Source organism: Arthroderma uncinatum (genome assembly GCF_011692745.1).
Source record: "Arthroderma uncinatum strain CBS 119779 chromosome Unknown scaffold1, whole genome shotgun sequence".
NCBI lineage: Eukaryota > Fungi > Ascomycota > Eurotiomycetes > Onygenales > Arthrodermataceae > Arthroderma > Arthroderma uncinatum.
Genome location: NW_022983863.1, coordinates 325,815 through 340,638, shown reverse-complemented (window position 1 = coordinate 340,638; position 14,824 = coordinate 325,815). Strand labels below are relative to the sequence as shown.

The 14,824-nt window shown below is 48.9% G+C and overlaps 2 protein-coding genes across 2 annotated transcripts; both read right to left on the bottom strand.

Moving 5' to 3' along the window:
- Positions 1-206: 206 nt before the first annotated feature.
- Positions 207-3,608, bottom strand: GIQ15_00107 (uncharacterized protein; the record flags this gene model as incomplete). Its single annotated transcript, XM_033547524.1, has 1 exon — positions 207-3,608. One exon carries the CDS (start codon positions 3,606-3,608, stop codon positions 207-209), a length of 3,402 nt encoding a protein of 1,133 aa, XP_033408475.1.
- Positions 3,609-7,701: 4,093 nt separating this feature from the next.
- GIQ15_00106 (Atg2p) lies at positions 7,702-14,382 on the bottom strand (the record flags this gene model as incomplete). The annotated part of the gene is made up of 5 exons (XM_033547523.1): positions 7,702-7,719; positions 7,777-8,745; positions 8,815-9,050; positions 9,114-14,124; positions 14,221-14,382. 5 exons carry the CDS (start codon positions 14,380-14,382, stop codon positions 7,702-7,704), a joined length of 6,396 nt encoding a protein of 2,131 aa, XP_033408474.1.
- Between the last annotated feature and the right edge of the window lie 442 nt (positions 14,383-14,824).

Sequence of the window (14,824 nt, the reverse complement as noted above, 5' to 3'; positions counted from 1 at the left end):
AGACATGATATTTATTTCAAACTCGTACATTTCTAACATAACAGAAACTCTCTCTTGTAGCCGACATGAAAAACTCCCACAGCTGTCTTAAATTAGTTATTAAAAGGGGGGGGAAGAGAAAAGAAATCTAACAGAAACAAAAATGTAAAAGTGCATGCTCCATCCACCGTGCCTCATAACGACATAACATCCTGAACGGCATGGCATCACAGAGCGGTTAAGCAGACTGTGAGCACCACAAGTAGCACAATAAGCGTAAACACGGCGTATGAAACTGCCAACTGGCTGGCCCAATACTTCTCTTTAACATGAAACTCCCTAATTGCTCCGTTGGACCTCCACCGGATCAAAGAATCGGCCAAGTCGCCGTCAAACCCAATGTATGCCACCACAAACCACCCAAAAGGCACGAAAAGTGAAAGTAAAATGATAAGCTGCCTTCCAACCCGGCGTTGGGCGCTGAGATTTCCGCCCCCAGTTGCTGTTCCCCCAGTGGAGCCAGAATAGCCTCCTTCTTGCTCCTGATGATGAAGCTGATGCCGTGGACCACGGTATGGCTGTGGAGATAAACGAGGCGGCTCTGGAAAGGTATGGCGTCCGTAAGTCGAACAGTACGCATCCGCTGGTGCAATGGCTGTTTCTTCGTCGATGGTAGCAAAAAAGGACGATGCTCCTCGGCTCACGGTAAACTGCTTGGCTGGCTGACAAGTTGTCCAGGGCGAACGAACACACGACTCATGCAACGAAGGTGAATGGTTTGACAGCACGATGGAAGCCGTTTCGATCCGATCCAGACGCTCGCGAAGAAGGTCGTCTGGCTTTGGGTTTCGAATCTTTCTAGACGTGCTCGCGCTCTGGCTGCGTGTTGGTGGTCGACTAGATAGCGAAGGCGACATGGCGAAGAGGGACATGGGACTAGACACCCGTGCAGATCTAGGGTTATAGTCCATGTTGAAGTCGCGTTGGCTTTCAGCTCTAGATGAGGCTCGCGTGTCTGGTCTTGCGGGAAGCAGTTGTTCGTTCGTCGTTGATGTTGAATTGTTCGTCAGCGTACGGTTATGGCGGTGGTGTCCGGCGCGGTCGCGTGCTGATCTGATAGAAAGATAGAGAGATCCAGGTGCACGTATTGGGGCTGAGGCGGCAGTTACAAGACTGCTTAATGAGCTGTAGCGAGATTGAATGATTTTTGATCTATCGCGAGTACGCGTAAGGTTATCAAGTTCGATATCCTGATCTACCGCGTGGGGCGTTCGGGGTGCAAGTGAGGAAGGACGCGCAGTGTGGGATGTCACAGGCAGGGGATTTTTACTGTTAATGATGTCAGTTGCTGGAATATCTTGAGTAATACTAGTTTGATGGTGATTTGAGAGATTGTGTGCGTGAAGGGGGGGTTTATGGCCCACGCCTCTGGTGGTTGATGAAAAGGGGGCATTATGAAAGGAGCGTCGGGAATTCATAGTGTTCATGGATTCTTCTGTCCACCATGCAGAGGTTTCCATTGATGCACGGCTGGGTAAAGGGTGCAAGCTTCTAATGGGGCCAGCTCTGAGGCCAGAGTTGAATGGGTTGTTGTTATTATCTTGAAAGTTCAACTTACTGCTGCGAATTGCAGACACAAAGCCGGATTTTTCTCGTCCGGCCTTTCCATAATTCCCACTCGTTTGCTCGACAAGGGATGGGGGCGTGGATCGGAAGGGGTTCGCATGGGGTTCTCTAAGGGGGGTTGGGTGTTGATAATGGGAGTATGATGCTGCTCGTGGTGCAGGGTGCTGCGTTGTGGAGGCCATCAAGGGTGGTGCAGAGCTATAGAGCGCTTCTGGGTCCGTAGGTAGCTCTGACATCGAGTATAAGTGTCGTGGGAAGCTTGGGGCGCTGATCTCGGGCATTCGACGTTGGCTAGAGGTCTGCATCCAGCTTGGCCTGCGGAACCTATGTGACCTACTGTTCATGGTAGATCGCATGTTACGTCCTTGAAGTGACGATTGTGAGGGTATATCTATCAAACCTCCGCTCGCTATATTCCCAGCACTAGAATAATTAGCCAAACTACTTCCTGATTCAAGATGCGATATCGGATTTCTGGATCGGGTATTGAACAGCTGGCTTTCAGTAACTGTTTCCCAATCCTTTTCGGAGCTTCCTTCTTCCTCGATATCACTGTCAACATCTAGCACGGTGTTATTACTCCGGTTTCTGTTATGGCCTGCTGTTCTCGTGGAGATTTCTTTTTGTTTCATCTTGGATCGCTGGCTGCCGAGATGTGCATGGAAAAATGGATGGTAGTCTTTGCTCTCTATGGGCTCGAAAGGTAACATAGATTTGGGGCGCTGAGGCGACCTTAATGCCATTGACGATACCGTATGCTGGCTGAACCTGTTGCTGGGAGAACCTTGGCTGCTCTCTGGGCCCATGTAATCCACAGAAGATGCTCCTGTCCCGATGAACGCCCCATTGTCGATAGGGGATACTGGCTGAGATGGGGATAGTGAAAAATTATACATCTCTTTTTGTGGCCATTGGTTGTATCCAGAATAACGCAGAGGTGAGACAGGCTGTTCAGAAAGACCGGAATGAGGAACGTTCGTAGGGGGAGCCGTACAAGACACCCGAAGCCGACGGTCAGCCCGACGGTTAGATATACGGCGTCTAAAGCGAGGAGTCGACATTGGCCGGGAGAAATTGGGACCAAATATGCTTGTTCTTTGCAAGTCTCTGGGAAGTTCTTCGGAAGAAACGTGGTCGGTTGAGCCAGTGAGTATAAAAGATTTCCATTCTGCAAGGCGCTTGCTATCCTCTGGAGAAAGTCCTGATGACAGGAAACTTGGTGATTCGCTATAGTTATCTTCGGGGGTCTTGATTTCATCTCTAACACTCGTATTGTCTGGGTGAGTGGCAGGAGCCCCATGGAAGTGGTTGACAAAGTTATCAGATTCGTCTTGTGCAGAGTCTAGTTGGGGATACTGCGTTGCTGGTGTCATTTGAATTTGTTGTTCTATCTCGTCGAGGGAGGATACTGATCGCGTATTACCCGTTCCATTGATGATATCTCTGATGGTTTTCGGCTTCTCAATCCGACCTCGTGCACCATGCAAATTTGGTTGGCGGCGGTTTAGGAAAGTTGACATTATTGGGTGAATACGAGGGCAGCCAGGAGAACGGTCGCTTGTGGCATGCAGACGACGCTTCACAAGCTTATTAGGCTTGCGTTCAGAATGGCATGGCTGTGAATCTTTGTCTGTGCCCTCTTGAACAGTAGAGACCCCTTCTAAAGCCTCACGGTTTGTCGTATGACTCGGGATACTTTCTTCAACATGGCCAGTCTTATTTTCCGGCAGTGATGAGGGTTGATCATCACACGGTACGGCTACGGGGTGTGTAGCAGTAGCCGTAGCTGGAAACGGCAGTATGTGCTCATCACTGTAAGCTGTGTCTCCAGAGGGATGCGCAAATTTGTGCTTGCTGGTTACCCCTGAGGTGATGGACGAGTGGGCTGTAGGCAAATCCTCAAACAGCGCACGGGAAGGTGTGCATCTTCTTTCGATACCTAGGGAAGCTGAGCGCCGATGAATTTTTGGAGGCGGTGTCTTTGCTTGCTGAGGAAATTCCATACGCGGAGGGGTTGGTGTATAACTTTTTACTGGACTGACTGTCCCATTTGAATTTTGGGACATGGCCGAGTCAGTACGTCTTCCAGGGCTTAGTATCTCAAATGAAACGCCTCTATGGCGAAGAGTCCTAGGTAATGCTGATTCAGATGCCGATTTTGTGTGCGTAGTGAACCTGGCTGGAATTTGCCGAATGGAGTCGCGCAAAGTTGTCTGACGCGTCACTGTTAGCGAAACTGAAGGAAAAGAATAAGGGGTTATAGAAGACAGAAGAGTATATATAAATATGATAAGACTTACTCACCAGGGCCCTGTATTGGGGTTTGTTATATGTTGATACTTCATATGAATAGTTGTTTGCCAAGTTGTTCTGAGGGGTTGTGCGCACACTATCCAGATATATTTCATCAACTGGTGAGACCTCACAACTCCTGGGAGGATTTGACGCGTTGCTGTATCCAGGACTGAAGGTACGATGCTCTGATATCAGATCTGGGGACAGCTGGGGGCTTGGTGCAAAATAAACTGGTAGTGGGGGAGTTGCTGGTGGTGAAAGGGGGATATGATTTCCTTGTCTGCTGTTGAGATTCACTGCTTTTGGTTTTCGCTTTAACCTCCTGCTCGGAACTGTAGTTGTTCCGTCAACATCTGGATGTGATAATTTCCTGCGATATTCATGCAAGGAAAGCTTCCCAGACATAGAACGGGTATGCTCAGCAGCTTGTACGGATACCAGGAGAGTTGGAGCTGGGCTAAGCGGAGGAGACGGCGTCTGATATTGGGACGGTGAGGTCGAAACAGATCCTATGCGCAGCGGTGCAGGCAGCAGGGACTGCCTCAGTCCAGATTGAGTATCCTCGCCCACGGCCGGCTCATCCATCGAGAGTAGTGACTCCCACGTAACCTGATTTAGATCCATCCTGCTCGGGTAAAGATCTCATCAACGCGCAGACTCTCACGAAATTCAGGCCCAGAAGTCCACCCTGCCGGATTCAAAATATATAATACTGATGTGAATGTATAGACCTGGGTAGATAAGGTCCGGAATGATGAAGCTGTAAATCCTTCGCACCAGCCTCAATTGGGATCAAACTTCGTCAAGGAGCCGGTATTCCGTGTCTTTTGATAGACGACAGCGGGAAGGCGGGATATATCTTGTCGTGAATTATCGCCAAGGACAGGATGTTGGTAGGCCGGTTATATGTATCTTTCGCATGCTCCAGGACCAAGCAAGTACTAAAATGGAACAACGGTCGTTTGTATAAAGTAGAAGTAACAATGGCCAGCCACTGCGCAGACTTCGAGGGATGCTTGCAATAGGATGATTGAAAACCCCGGGTCCAAAATATGAGAGATATAACGATTGATATAAAGCGATCCCAGCTGATGCTTTTCTGCTAATTGAAACAACGGTGACAGCGAGGTATGTTCACATGAAAGAGAACGATGAAGAATGCATCAAACGTGAGGTGAGTATCAACAGAAGCGCAAGAAAATAAACCCTTAAGCTACCAGCGAATCCCGCATCAGCATGACCCTGCACCCTAGAATGCAGACCCAGGATTCTTCACACCCTCACGCTTAGATGGGAGAAAAACAAAACAAAAACAAAACAGAGTCCATTCTATGAAAAAAAAAAAACATTGCCCATCCCAGGCCGGGGATGGGGTTCCCATCTCCTAACGTAGCATTTCGTACGTGTCGTACCTGAGAGGCACCACACCACCACCGCATCCGCCGAGTGGGCTTAGGGTATCAGCCAGTCCTCTGGGTTCGATATTTTGATTCGTTTTGCCTCAGGGAACACGACAGCCATCATTTGGTCGCTGTGAGTCGCTGGATCGAGCGCGGAAGTTGGGTATGAATTCGCCTGGCCCGGTTAGCATCTCGACGATGTGAGTGGAGGGCAGAGAAGCAGCGAAAAAGCAACGAGTGGGAACGACTCGTTCGACTGTTAGCCAATGAAGGGCGCAAGCATCGATCTACCAAGAGGCATCCTCGTAGCGCATCTCAGCCACTTACAGCCCACGACGGCGTTTTCTTCTCTGGCTGGACAGGGAGCCAAAAGGCAAAACGAGAGGCTGAGGCGGGATCTGGGTTTCGACTTTTGTGTGTCTCATGACCGTGTCCGGCTGCTTCAACCGGCCGTGAAGAGGTTGTTCTGTTTCTGTTTCTCTGTTTCCCTTGTCTTGTTCGTCGTCGGATGTCGTCTCGTCTTTTCTTTTGGGTTGCGTCACATGACCTTCTCTTTTTGTTACCTAACCACTTAGCTACTCCATACTCCGTACATGTTACATAGGTTCACATAGTTCCCATGAAACGTCGACGCCGATGAAGTAACGAGTAACGGGATATCTACGTGGCTACTGACTATCGATGCGGCGCAACCGGGCTACGGAGCGGGATACTCGCTCGTTGCACCAACCTCCCACAAGTTACGGTCACAGCATCACGGCCTGCCCCTGACCATAACCATGTCCCCATCACCAGCCGGCGACTCATGATCCATTCCTGCTAGGAAGAGGGTCCTCTGCACCACTTCGCATGCTGGAGAGGATCATAGATCTGGATCTGGCTTGTTTGTCTTCGCACAAGTCCGAAACAGCCGGGGCCAGCAAGCTTCGTCTCCCGTCTTCTCTGCGTCTAATCTATCCACACCACCATCTTCTCGGGCTTTGACGCATGATGGTTACCAGGTTGGCTGATTTACCTTCCCGACAGTCGCTGCACGCAATCATATGAGGCACCAATAACCACGACTCCGCCAATATTCAGTTTCCACAGCCGTTCGTGCCATGGACATATCGATTCAGATGGTCCCAGCTCGAACTTAGGCCGCTTCCAAGATAGATCCCCGACATTCACCAGCCAGTAGAAACCCGAAAGGCTGCTGTGGCAGCAAATGGCTGAGCTTCGAGATTAGCCTCCATATGCAGGGCCGTTAGTGCAACGGATAGCAGGTCGGCACCCTCCACCACAGCCTAATATATGCATCGTGGGGGAGGCTTAGCACCTCCAAATTACATACAGCTGAAGAAACATGTGAAGACACGCAAGAGCTACAGGCAGCAGGCATGTGCAGGTCGATGTCACACTCGCGCCCTTGCTCTATGGCAGGGTACATCTGGTCGAGTGCATAGCCTTGAAACAAGCCGCTTTTACCCACCGCATGGCCGCTGCATGTGGCTGACCATGCAGCTCTATATCGATCACCGCAGACGAGCCCTTCGTCCAAGCTGAGGAGTATATGTGAGGCACCCTTGATCGATTTATTTCACGGTGAGCCGTCTACATCTCAACGGGCATGCCGAACCACCCTGAAATGTGAAACTCGTCTAGCCTAGAGCGCGGCTGTAGATGCAAGGCGTCTTCCATTTCGGGTGTGGTATGTTTGTTCCAATCGCTTGTTGGATAGTTCAGATCCTATAGTAACACTTAACATGTGAAAATGAAGCATACTATGAAATGGCAGTGTAGTAATGAGCTCCCATGTTACGCGTAGGAAAAGGGGTTGCTAGATCGTAAATTGGCCTGGGTTTACGGGAAGCCCGATCAGTTCGACAACAATTTACAGATACGTCCATTTCTTATTATATCTCAAGGCACGGGAGAGTAAAAAACACGACGATCTTAATGAGTTCCCTCTATACATCAATCAGGTTAATCGTAGCAGTAAAATAGGAATAGATATCAGACGCTTGCGTACATCAGGGACAGATCTTGGTAAAACATCAACAACATAGCTAGGATATTAGATATGAAAATGTGACTGCTCGCATCAATGATGCACCACAAAAACGCAGAAATATAAAAGAAAAGAGTCAATCTCTGGCAAATAGCCAATACGCTAAATAGGCCCAAGCAGAATCGCAGTTCAGAACTCCGTAGCCTACGCCAATCCCCATTTATTGGGCCGTTATGCATGATTCATTCTGCAAAGGAAATGTATAGAAGGAAGAGTAAAGGAAACGGGCGGTCAATATGCCATCGTAAGTGTCAACAACTCGTTTAAACTGCAATCATGCCTCTCATCGCGCCAGTTTCCTAAACGCACGATGATATAAAAAAAGTGACAACAAAGGAAATAGGGGGCAAATTAAAGAGATCGATATTTCTATAAAATCCTCGTTAGCCACGGCCAATTATTACGAAAGGTTGGAATACCACATACCTCGTCTGCTCGTCTCTTGTTCTCTGGGTCTAGAGTATTCCTGGCTCCCAGAAGGGTCCTACCAACTGCACCTGCAGCACTGATGGCGGGACCAAGTATGATGGTCGGTGCGCTTCTTAACGCTGCCTTAGCTGCCTCAGTGACATTCTCAGTCTCCATCACTTCTCCAGGAACGGCGATAATGGCATCTCGCGCAACGCTGAGGTCACGCTCAAGACCCACGTATGCTCCACGCAAACCTTGGACGACGCCAACCGGTTGGTCAGCATAAAGGGAGATCTGCTGCTTCGCGCCTACATCAATTGGCTCGTCATCATCATCGGGTCCTTCGGTAGTGGACGACTGAACTGCTCGGCCAGAAGACCCGGCTCCAGGGCCATTGAGGTAGCCCTCTGCCCCTTGCAGCACGTTCTGGGTTCCAATCGCTAATTTAGCACCAATTTTTATCAGCTCACTTGTCGTGGTTTTTGCGAACGACAATGCACCCTTTTGAAGCCCTCGGACGATTCGGCCATCTTTCTTGTACTCCCTTATCGGGATTACAATCAGATCTCTGACGCCGCTACCAAGAGTGACTAGAGATTTAACGGGTGCAAGTCCAGAGAGGACGCCTCCAAGTTGGTTATTCCGTACATCAGGCGTCCAAATATCGTTCAACGTCTTCCCGAGCTTTTCAAACCCAGAAACACCATATATTATGACATGACGAAGAACCATGTCCGCTTCATCTAGAACGAAGATGTTCATTAACTCGGTTGTTCGGCCTGACCGAAGGGCAGCATAGTCAAGCCTTTTAGGTTTGAAATCAAGTCGTATCGGTATAGGGTTGATTTCCACCCGTTGCAAGAAGGGTAATTCTCCAGGAGCCGATGCGGCCTTGCTAGCAGCTTCATCCTTGAACTCGAAAAACCTGGTCATAAAGTCCAAGGCATCATGGTCAACGTGAAGACGGAGAGGTAGAACGGTTGCCTGGTATTTGGGTTAGTATGGTGAGCTTTATCATCAAAACGATAAAATTTGGGGGCGGTGAAAACTAACCTTTAAAATAATTTCGGATGCAGCGAGCTCCGCTACTGGTTTCACATTTAGTATCTCAATGTGTATCATACTCGTGCCAATCTCTCTCTCGCCCATATCATACATATATGTGGCGAACTTCCTCCATGTTGATGTTGGCATATGATCGAAGATTTCTAAATCATGAATCCGAACGTCAATAGAGCTCTGGGTCTCCCCAGAACTGGATGGGAAGACAACCACGTCTGCAGCAACGCCTTTTAGTTCGATTGTCATTTTGTGATGTTGACTGCGTGCCAATTTTAATCTTTCTCGCCTACCAGTCCCATCCTGGGTAGACGTTCCCGTCAAAGTTGACGTGGTTGCATAGCTCCCCGTCTCACTTAAGCCATCAATATTGCGGTTGATGTCATGGGTAAGATCTCGGGGATCTTTGTTTGACGGGATTTCAATGTATACAGAATTGAACAGAAAGTCGTCGATGGTCGGTTCCATTTCTTCCTCAGGGTCACGCGACAATCGTCTATTTGCTGCTCTAGCTCTCCTCTCGATGGCTCGGGACTGCAAATTCTTAACAGACTTGGAGATAGTGTCTCTGGTTCGCCACCAGTCGTATCCATCATATAAATTCCATATGACATGGACATCTCGAACCCTTACCCTAAGAGGACTGTCCTGCAGATAGGCTTCATTCGTCAGGTTATATGTGTTCCGTGACGCATCCCATCTATGGGCTGTACCTCCAACGGCAGACTTTTTGGAAAAATGATCCTCCTCAAAGTCTAGGGGGGAGTGGCCTGGGGATACATGAGCAGCTGAATGGGAACTATTTACGAGAAGTTCATATTCACCACCCACAGCATCAGCATCCGACCCCACTTTCACCACACCCGCATGGTAGGGGAAGAAATCACTAATGTATTCTTGTTCAACGGCCGATATGTCATTATCGGCTTCCCCTGTGCCTTCATCATGAACGAGATCAGGTTTATCCTTGCCCCTCGCGTCAAACGAATCACCAGCAAAGGATTGGAGCAAATCCTTTATAGGCATAACTTCGGTGCGGTACTTAATTTCCTCACTGGGTGGCGTAGGCGGTGATAACCCGCTGAGGATTGCAATGAGGGTTTGTGTAGAGTCAGCGCAGGTCTCGAGTATTAAAAGATCATCCCTTAGTTCCACATCGAGGGACTTTTGGCCATCGTCTTTCAGCTGCATTATTTTAACGGAGACTTGGGCAGAAGATGTATCGCAGACGGAAACATAGCCTAACTCTTCTAGCCTTTGGACTTGAGGACTTAAGGTGGCAGATCGTTTACGGCGGCTACTCGTTCTCGTCGGCTCCCTTTCCTCTGCTATGTCCACGATCATCATTGATGCCTTGGCAACTTTCAAAGTGGCCTCGGAACGGAGCTCGTTTTGCATTATTCCATGGAATTCAACACTCGTTAATACCACATAACCCTTGGCAGGAGAATTGCGAGGAGCAAGACCGATTAGACAATCCTTCAGGGTGGCAGACACTCTTAGTGGGGTGGTGCTTTCGCAAGAAGGCTCCGCAGATGCTAAGGCATGGTTTGAAGAACCAAGTTCTGCCCCATGGTGTATCGGTAGTTCAGCAAAATTGACCACTGACTGTGCCATATTGGCGGCGATGTCTTCTGCAGACACTTTGCCCTCTTGAAGATCCATGATTGCTACTATAGAGTCGACCGTATATTCAATGCGAGTGTTGAAAAGTTTCACTTTGATAGTTGGCTCCAACTCCTCGGCTATGTATCTCACCATAACCATAGGCAATGCGCTCTCGAGTTCCTTCTCGCCGGATTTTCGGAGAACAGCTTGTCCAAGCAATTCTTCAGTTTCGTTTCGAAAAATAGCAACAGTTGAGACCCGGGTAGCAAGTAGCGACGGAAAACTAACGTAGCCAACTTCAACATCTCTTGACTGCAGTCGAATTTTGCCAACCTTCTTTCCAACAGTAACGTTAACTTCAAGATCTCGAACTAACGTTAATGCAAGCATCCCTGGCCTGTCATCCTCGGGAAGATACTTAGCAACCCTGGAGAGTTTCGATGCCTCCTCAGCAAGACGTGATAAAGGCTGCAATGCAGGTAGAGAATAAATGTTCGCTGTTAACCCTCCAATTGTTAATCTAAGAACAGAGCCTTGACGCCGTTGTCGGAGTAGCGTGTCAATCATGATATCATCTTCGTCGTCGTACTTGTTCTTTGATGGAGTTAGGAGCGTCAATAGGCGATCCAGATCGGTTTCGTTCGGAGTAAACAGGAATTCCAATCGGACATTATCAAGTGCAACCAGGGCCGGGGAGGTTGTGCGGACTGCAGGGTTACTGTGATGAAAATGGGGCCCTGTCACCCTCACCCTGTCAACTTGAACTGCAATAAGCCCCGATCTGCTAACCAGCTTTACTGCTGAGGTCTCGAGATTAACACTACATTGCTCTCCAAGCACCCGAATGATCACACCGCCAATTCTGGAATTCACTTTCCAAGTAGTTAAACTTGTGCTTGGTGGCTCTTTAGAGGCGACAGAAGGCTGTGCGAAATGCACCGCTCGTGGTCGACGGCTAGGATCTGGCGAGTCACCTCTAACTGTGGTAGCAGAAGCAATAGAATTACCGAGTTCGATGATGGTACTTAACCCGCCAAACCAGTTAAGTGTCTCATCCAGTCTTTGCAGGTTTAGCGAGAGATGGATTGGAAGGGTATTGACGGTAAGACGAGAAACTTCAGGGCTTTTAACAATGCTAAGAGATATATCATTACTCGAGTTTGAGAGGATATCTCTTGTAGATTCACGCATTTTCAGGCCCTCGTCAAAGGATATAATATCCTCAGATAAGTGGCCGACTCTGAACTTCTGAATATTGATGCGCGTTTTCGTCGTCCCCTCCGCCGTTAATGACTGAAATCCAATACCAGTAACATCAATATGTAACATGGCATCTTCCAGGTCAGTTTTAGGGGAGTTGGATATTAAATTTGCCATCCAGGGCAAATAGGAGTGACCAGGAAGATGTTCTAGTAGCTTTATAGAGCAGCTCAAGATATCGACAATAATCGGAACTGGATGGCTCTCCTCAACGGCAGATTTTGAGGTTTCCACGGTTGCTTTACTGGCTTTTGTACTGGGTTTGAGAGACTGGGCGATATTCTGGCCAACCTTTCCCAAGAGCCAACCACAAGCAATATCGAGGTTGACTCCGATGGATGAAACGTTAATTTCAACGGCATTCACTTTTCTCATGTTCTTCAAAATGTCATTATCTTCGTCAATATGAGCATTACTGGATCGATGGCAAGACATTGAGGCAGAGGAAGCCGAGTCCCGACGAACCCTATCTGAAAAGTGTATTCTTGGAGAATTTGGGGCTGCTGAGGACTGCCCTGAGCCCAAGGATGAATCCCGCATACGCTGAATAGGATCGATTTGTGCCTCGGCCGATAGCTCCTCGGTAGAGTCCCTACCCAAAGGAGGCAGCCAGACAATTATTTGGTCAATTTCGAGTAAATTTTTGACAACGTCTGAGGTTGGATCAATTCTGAGGGAACTAGTTTGTTCTTGGGAGGAACCATCAAGGCCAGGCAGGTTCTTTGACCCAGTACCCTCGTCAGGCACTGGCTCAAATACGACACTCCCGGTAGGCGTGGTGCCAGACTGCTCCTCGCCATCCTGGACAGCGGCATTGCTAGCATCATTTATCTCTGATTCCCCAACGGCGCTCTCCGAGCCGTGATGGCTCCACGCACCCGGCATGTTACCCATTATATTAGACCCTGCAGACTCATCACTCATGACGCTCAAGTACATACTGCGAGCCTCCTCAGGCGAGAATATCTTGGACTCTGACAGTTCATCTGGATGCGCGGACGCTGGAGGACTACTGCTAGATTCCCGGGATTGGCGATCCGGAGAAGCTGGGCTCGAGTCTTGATGCATCTCGTCATGTTCAGGGTTCGCTTCTGCCCAGTGGCCTGGATTTCCGGAGGCGATTGGAGTCGAGGGTTCGTCCTCTTCCTCGTCTTCCTCTTCTTCCCCTTGAAGTGAATGGAACGATTGCGTTGACACTGACATGGATAAATCTGGCGAGTTATGGCTCGAAACATGGCGGTCCTCCTCGTATGTTTCAATATCGGGTATAACTTGATGTTCAGGAAGCTGTGTCGTTGAGTGTGCGATATCGCTAGCGGATCCAGACGGTAAGGAAGCCGAATCTGAAGTATCAGTTGTGATACTAGACTCAAGGGCCTCGTTTAGAGAGGCGCCCATTCCATCTTCGTTGAATTGAATGTCAGGGAGCCGAGAAGGTCGGACTTGCGGCTCGATCCTATACTCTGGCTCTTCCTCCATATCAGAATCGGCATCGTCAAATCTACCATCACTTGACGAGGAGACGGATTTTTGCAGGATCTGAGACTGTTCAAGTTGATCCGATTGTTCAAGTGGCTCGTCAAGTATAGATGATCGTTCCAGGATCGTAGATTGTGCCAAGGGGTTGCCATACCCAAGATTTGATGCTAGCGAAGATTGACTCCGCATCGATTCTTGCTTTGATAGACTTCCCCTGGAGATAGGAGATGCCAAATCCGGGGGAGAAAAGCGAGAGTAATTCGAGAATAAAGTCTCATCAGAAACTAGCAAAGCATGGAGTTGCGAAAAGACCATCCGACGTTTCCCTGCTTTCAGTGTTGGGTCCTGTGATCCTGGCGGCGCAACGCCATCAATGGAAACCTCGCCGAGGCTTAACATGGCAGTTATCGGCTTCATCTTCACAGACGATAAAGGTTTCTGGAAAGCATCCTGCTGCACCTCCATGGCCACTCTTACGGAAACATCTTTAACTTTTAGCTGTAGTCGATCTATGACCCCTTGTATAAAGCCGGCAACGAATCCGGGCAAAGTGACACCATCATGCAACCCAAGCGCAGATTCTTCAGATCCATCGTCACTAAGGATATCTGATTGCTGGATATATTGGGAGGACTGAGATGTCAGCGCCGCCTCGAGCTCTGCGGTTTCTTCAACGGGTTCGGATTCTAGGAACGACTGGGCGAGATCGGTTGTAGACGGTAGGATGTTTTCATGACCATCTCCTTGGCCAGAACCTCCCGCATGGCCTTCTTGTTTCTTCTCCTGTGCTCTACTGTCATGCTTGCTTGGAACATGCTTCAGATCAAGCTGGATTCCTTCAGACTCGATGATGATGCCGCTGGCATAGATATCTGCAGGTATAGTCACACGTGCCACCGAAACGCGGGCCTTGGTTATTATGAACTCAGGTGGGAGTTGTATGGTCGATGTTAGTTTCTGTAGGTGGGAGAATATCATACCCAGTCAGTTATATGTATATCCAGACATGACAACCACATCCCAGCGAGGTGACAGAGGGCACATCCAACATACCTCTAACCGTAGACCGACATCCTTCAACTCAAATGTGCTTCGCTGACCCCATGTTATACCCAGGCTATCCAAATCCAGTGCATCTGTATCGACGATCTCCAGGCGGGACAAGGCATATCTGAGGAGCCGTTTCTGGAAGAACGAAGGCAGGAAGTACGACATAATTCGGTCCTTGCCGAAGACAAGCTGGCTGGCCTTCTTATACGGACTGTTTATGAAGAAACGTCCTAGAACGCCGTCTGCATTGCTACTAGATATGAAAGGCGGGGTGGCGGATACGGTAAGGCGAGACGGTCAACGCTTTTGAGCTCTGCTGGAGGAGAGACAGCTGCGTATTCAACCGGAGATCGTAAGGGTAAGGTTGAAAGTGGTAGAAGCTAGGTGAGTCGTATGGATAGAGGGTAGATATTAAGGAATAAAATGCGCTTTGAGGCTCAACAAATATATAGACAGCTAAACGCCTTATCAAGCAGATCGGCCAAACAAGCCCTAGGCAGGACAGAAAGAGAAGCCGGCAAAGGTTAGCTGAGACGTGCCAGACCGGATGAAAGCCCTGAGAGAGACGTTTGAGACAGGCTGCTCCGGTGTAGAGAGCAGGACGGTG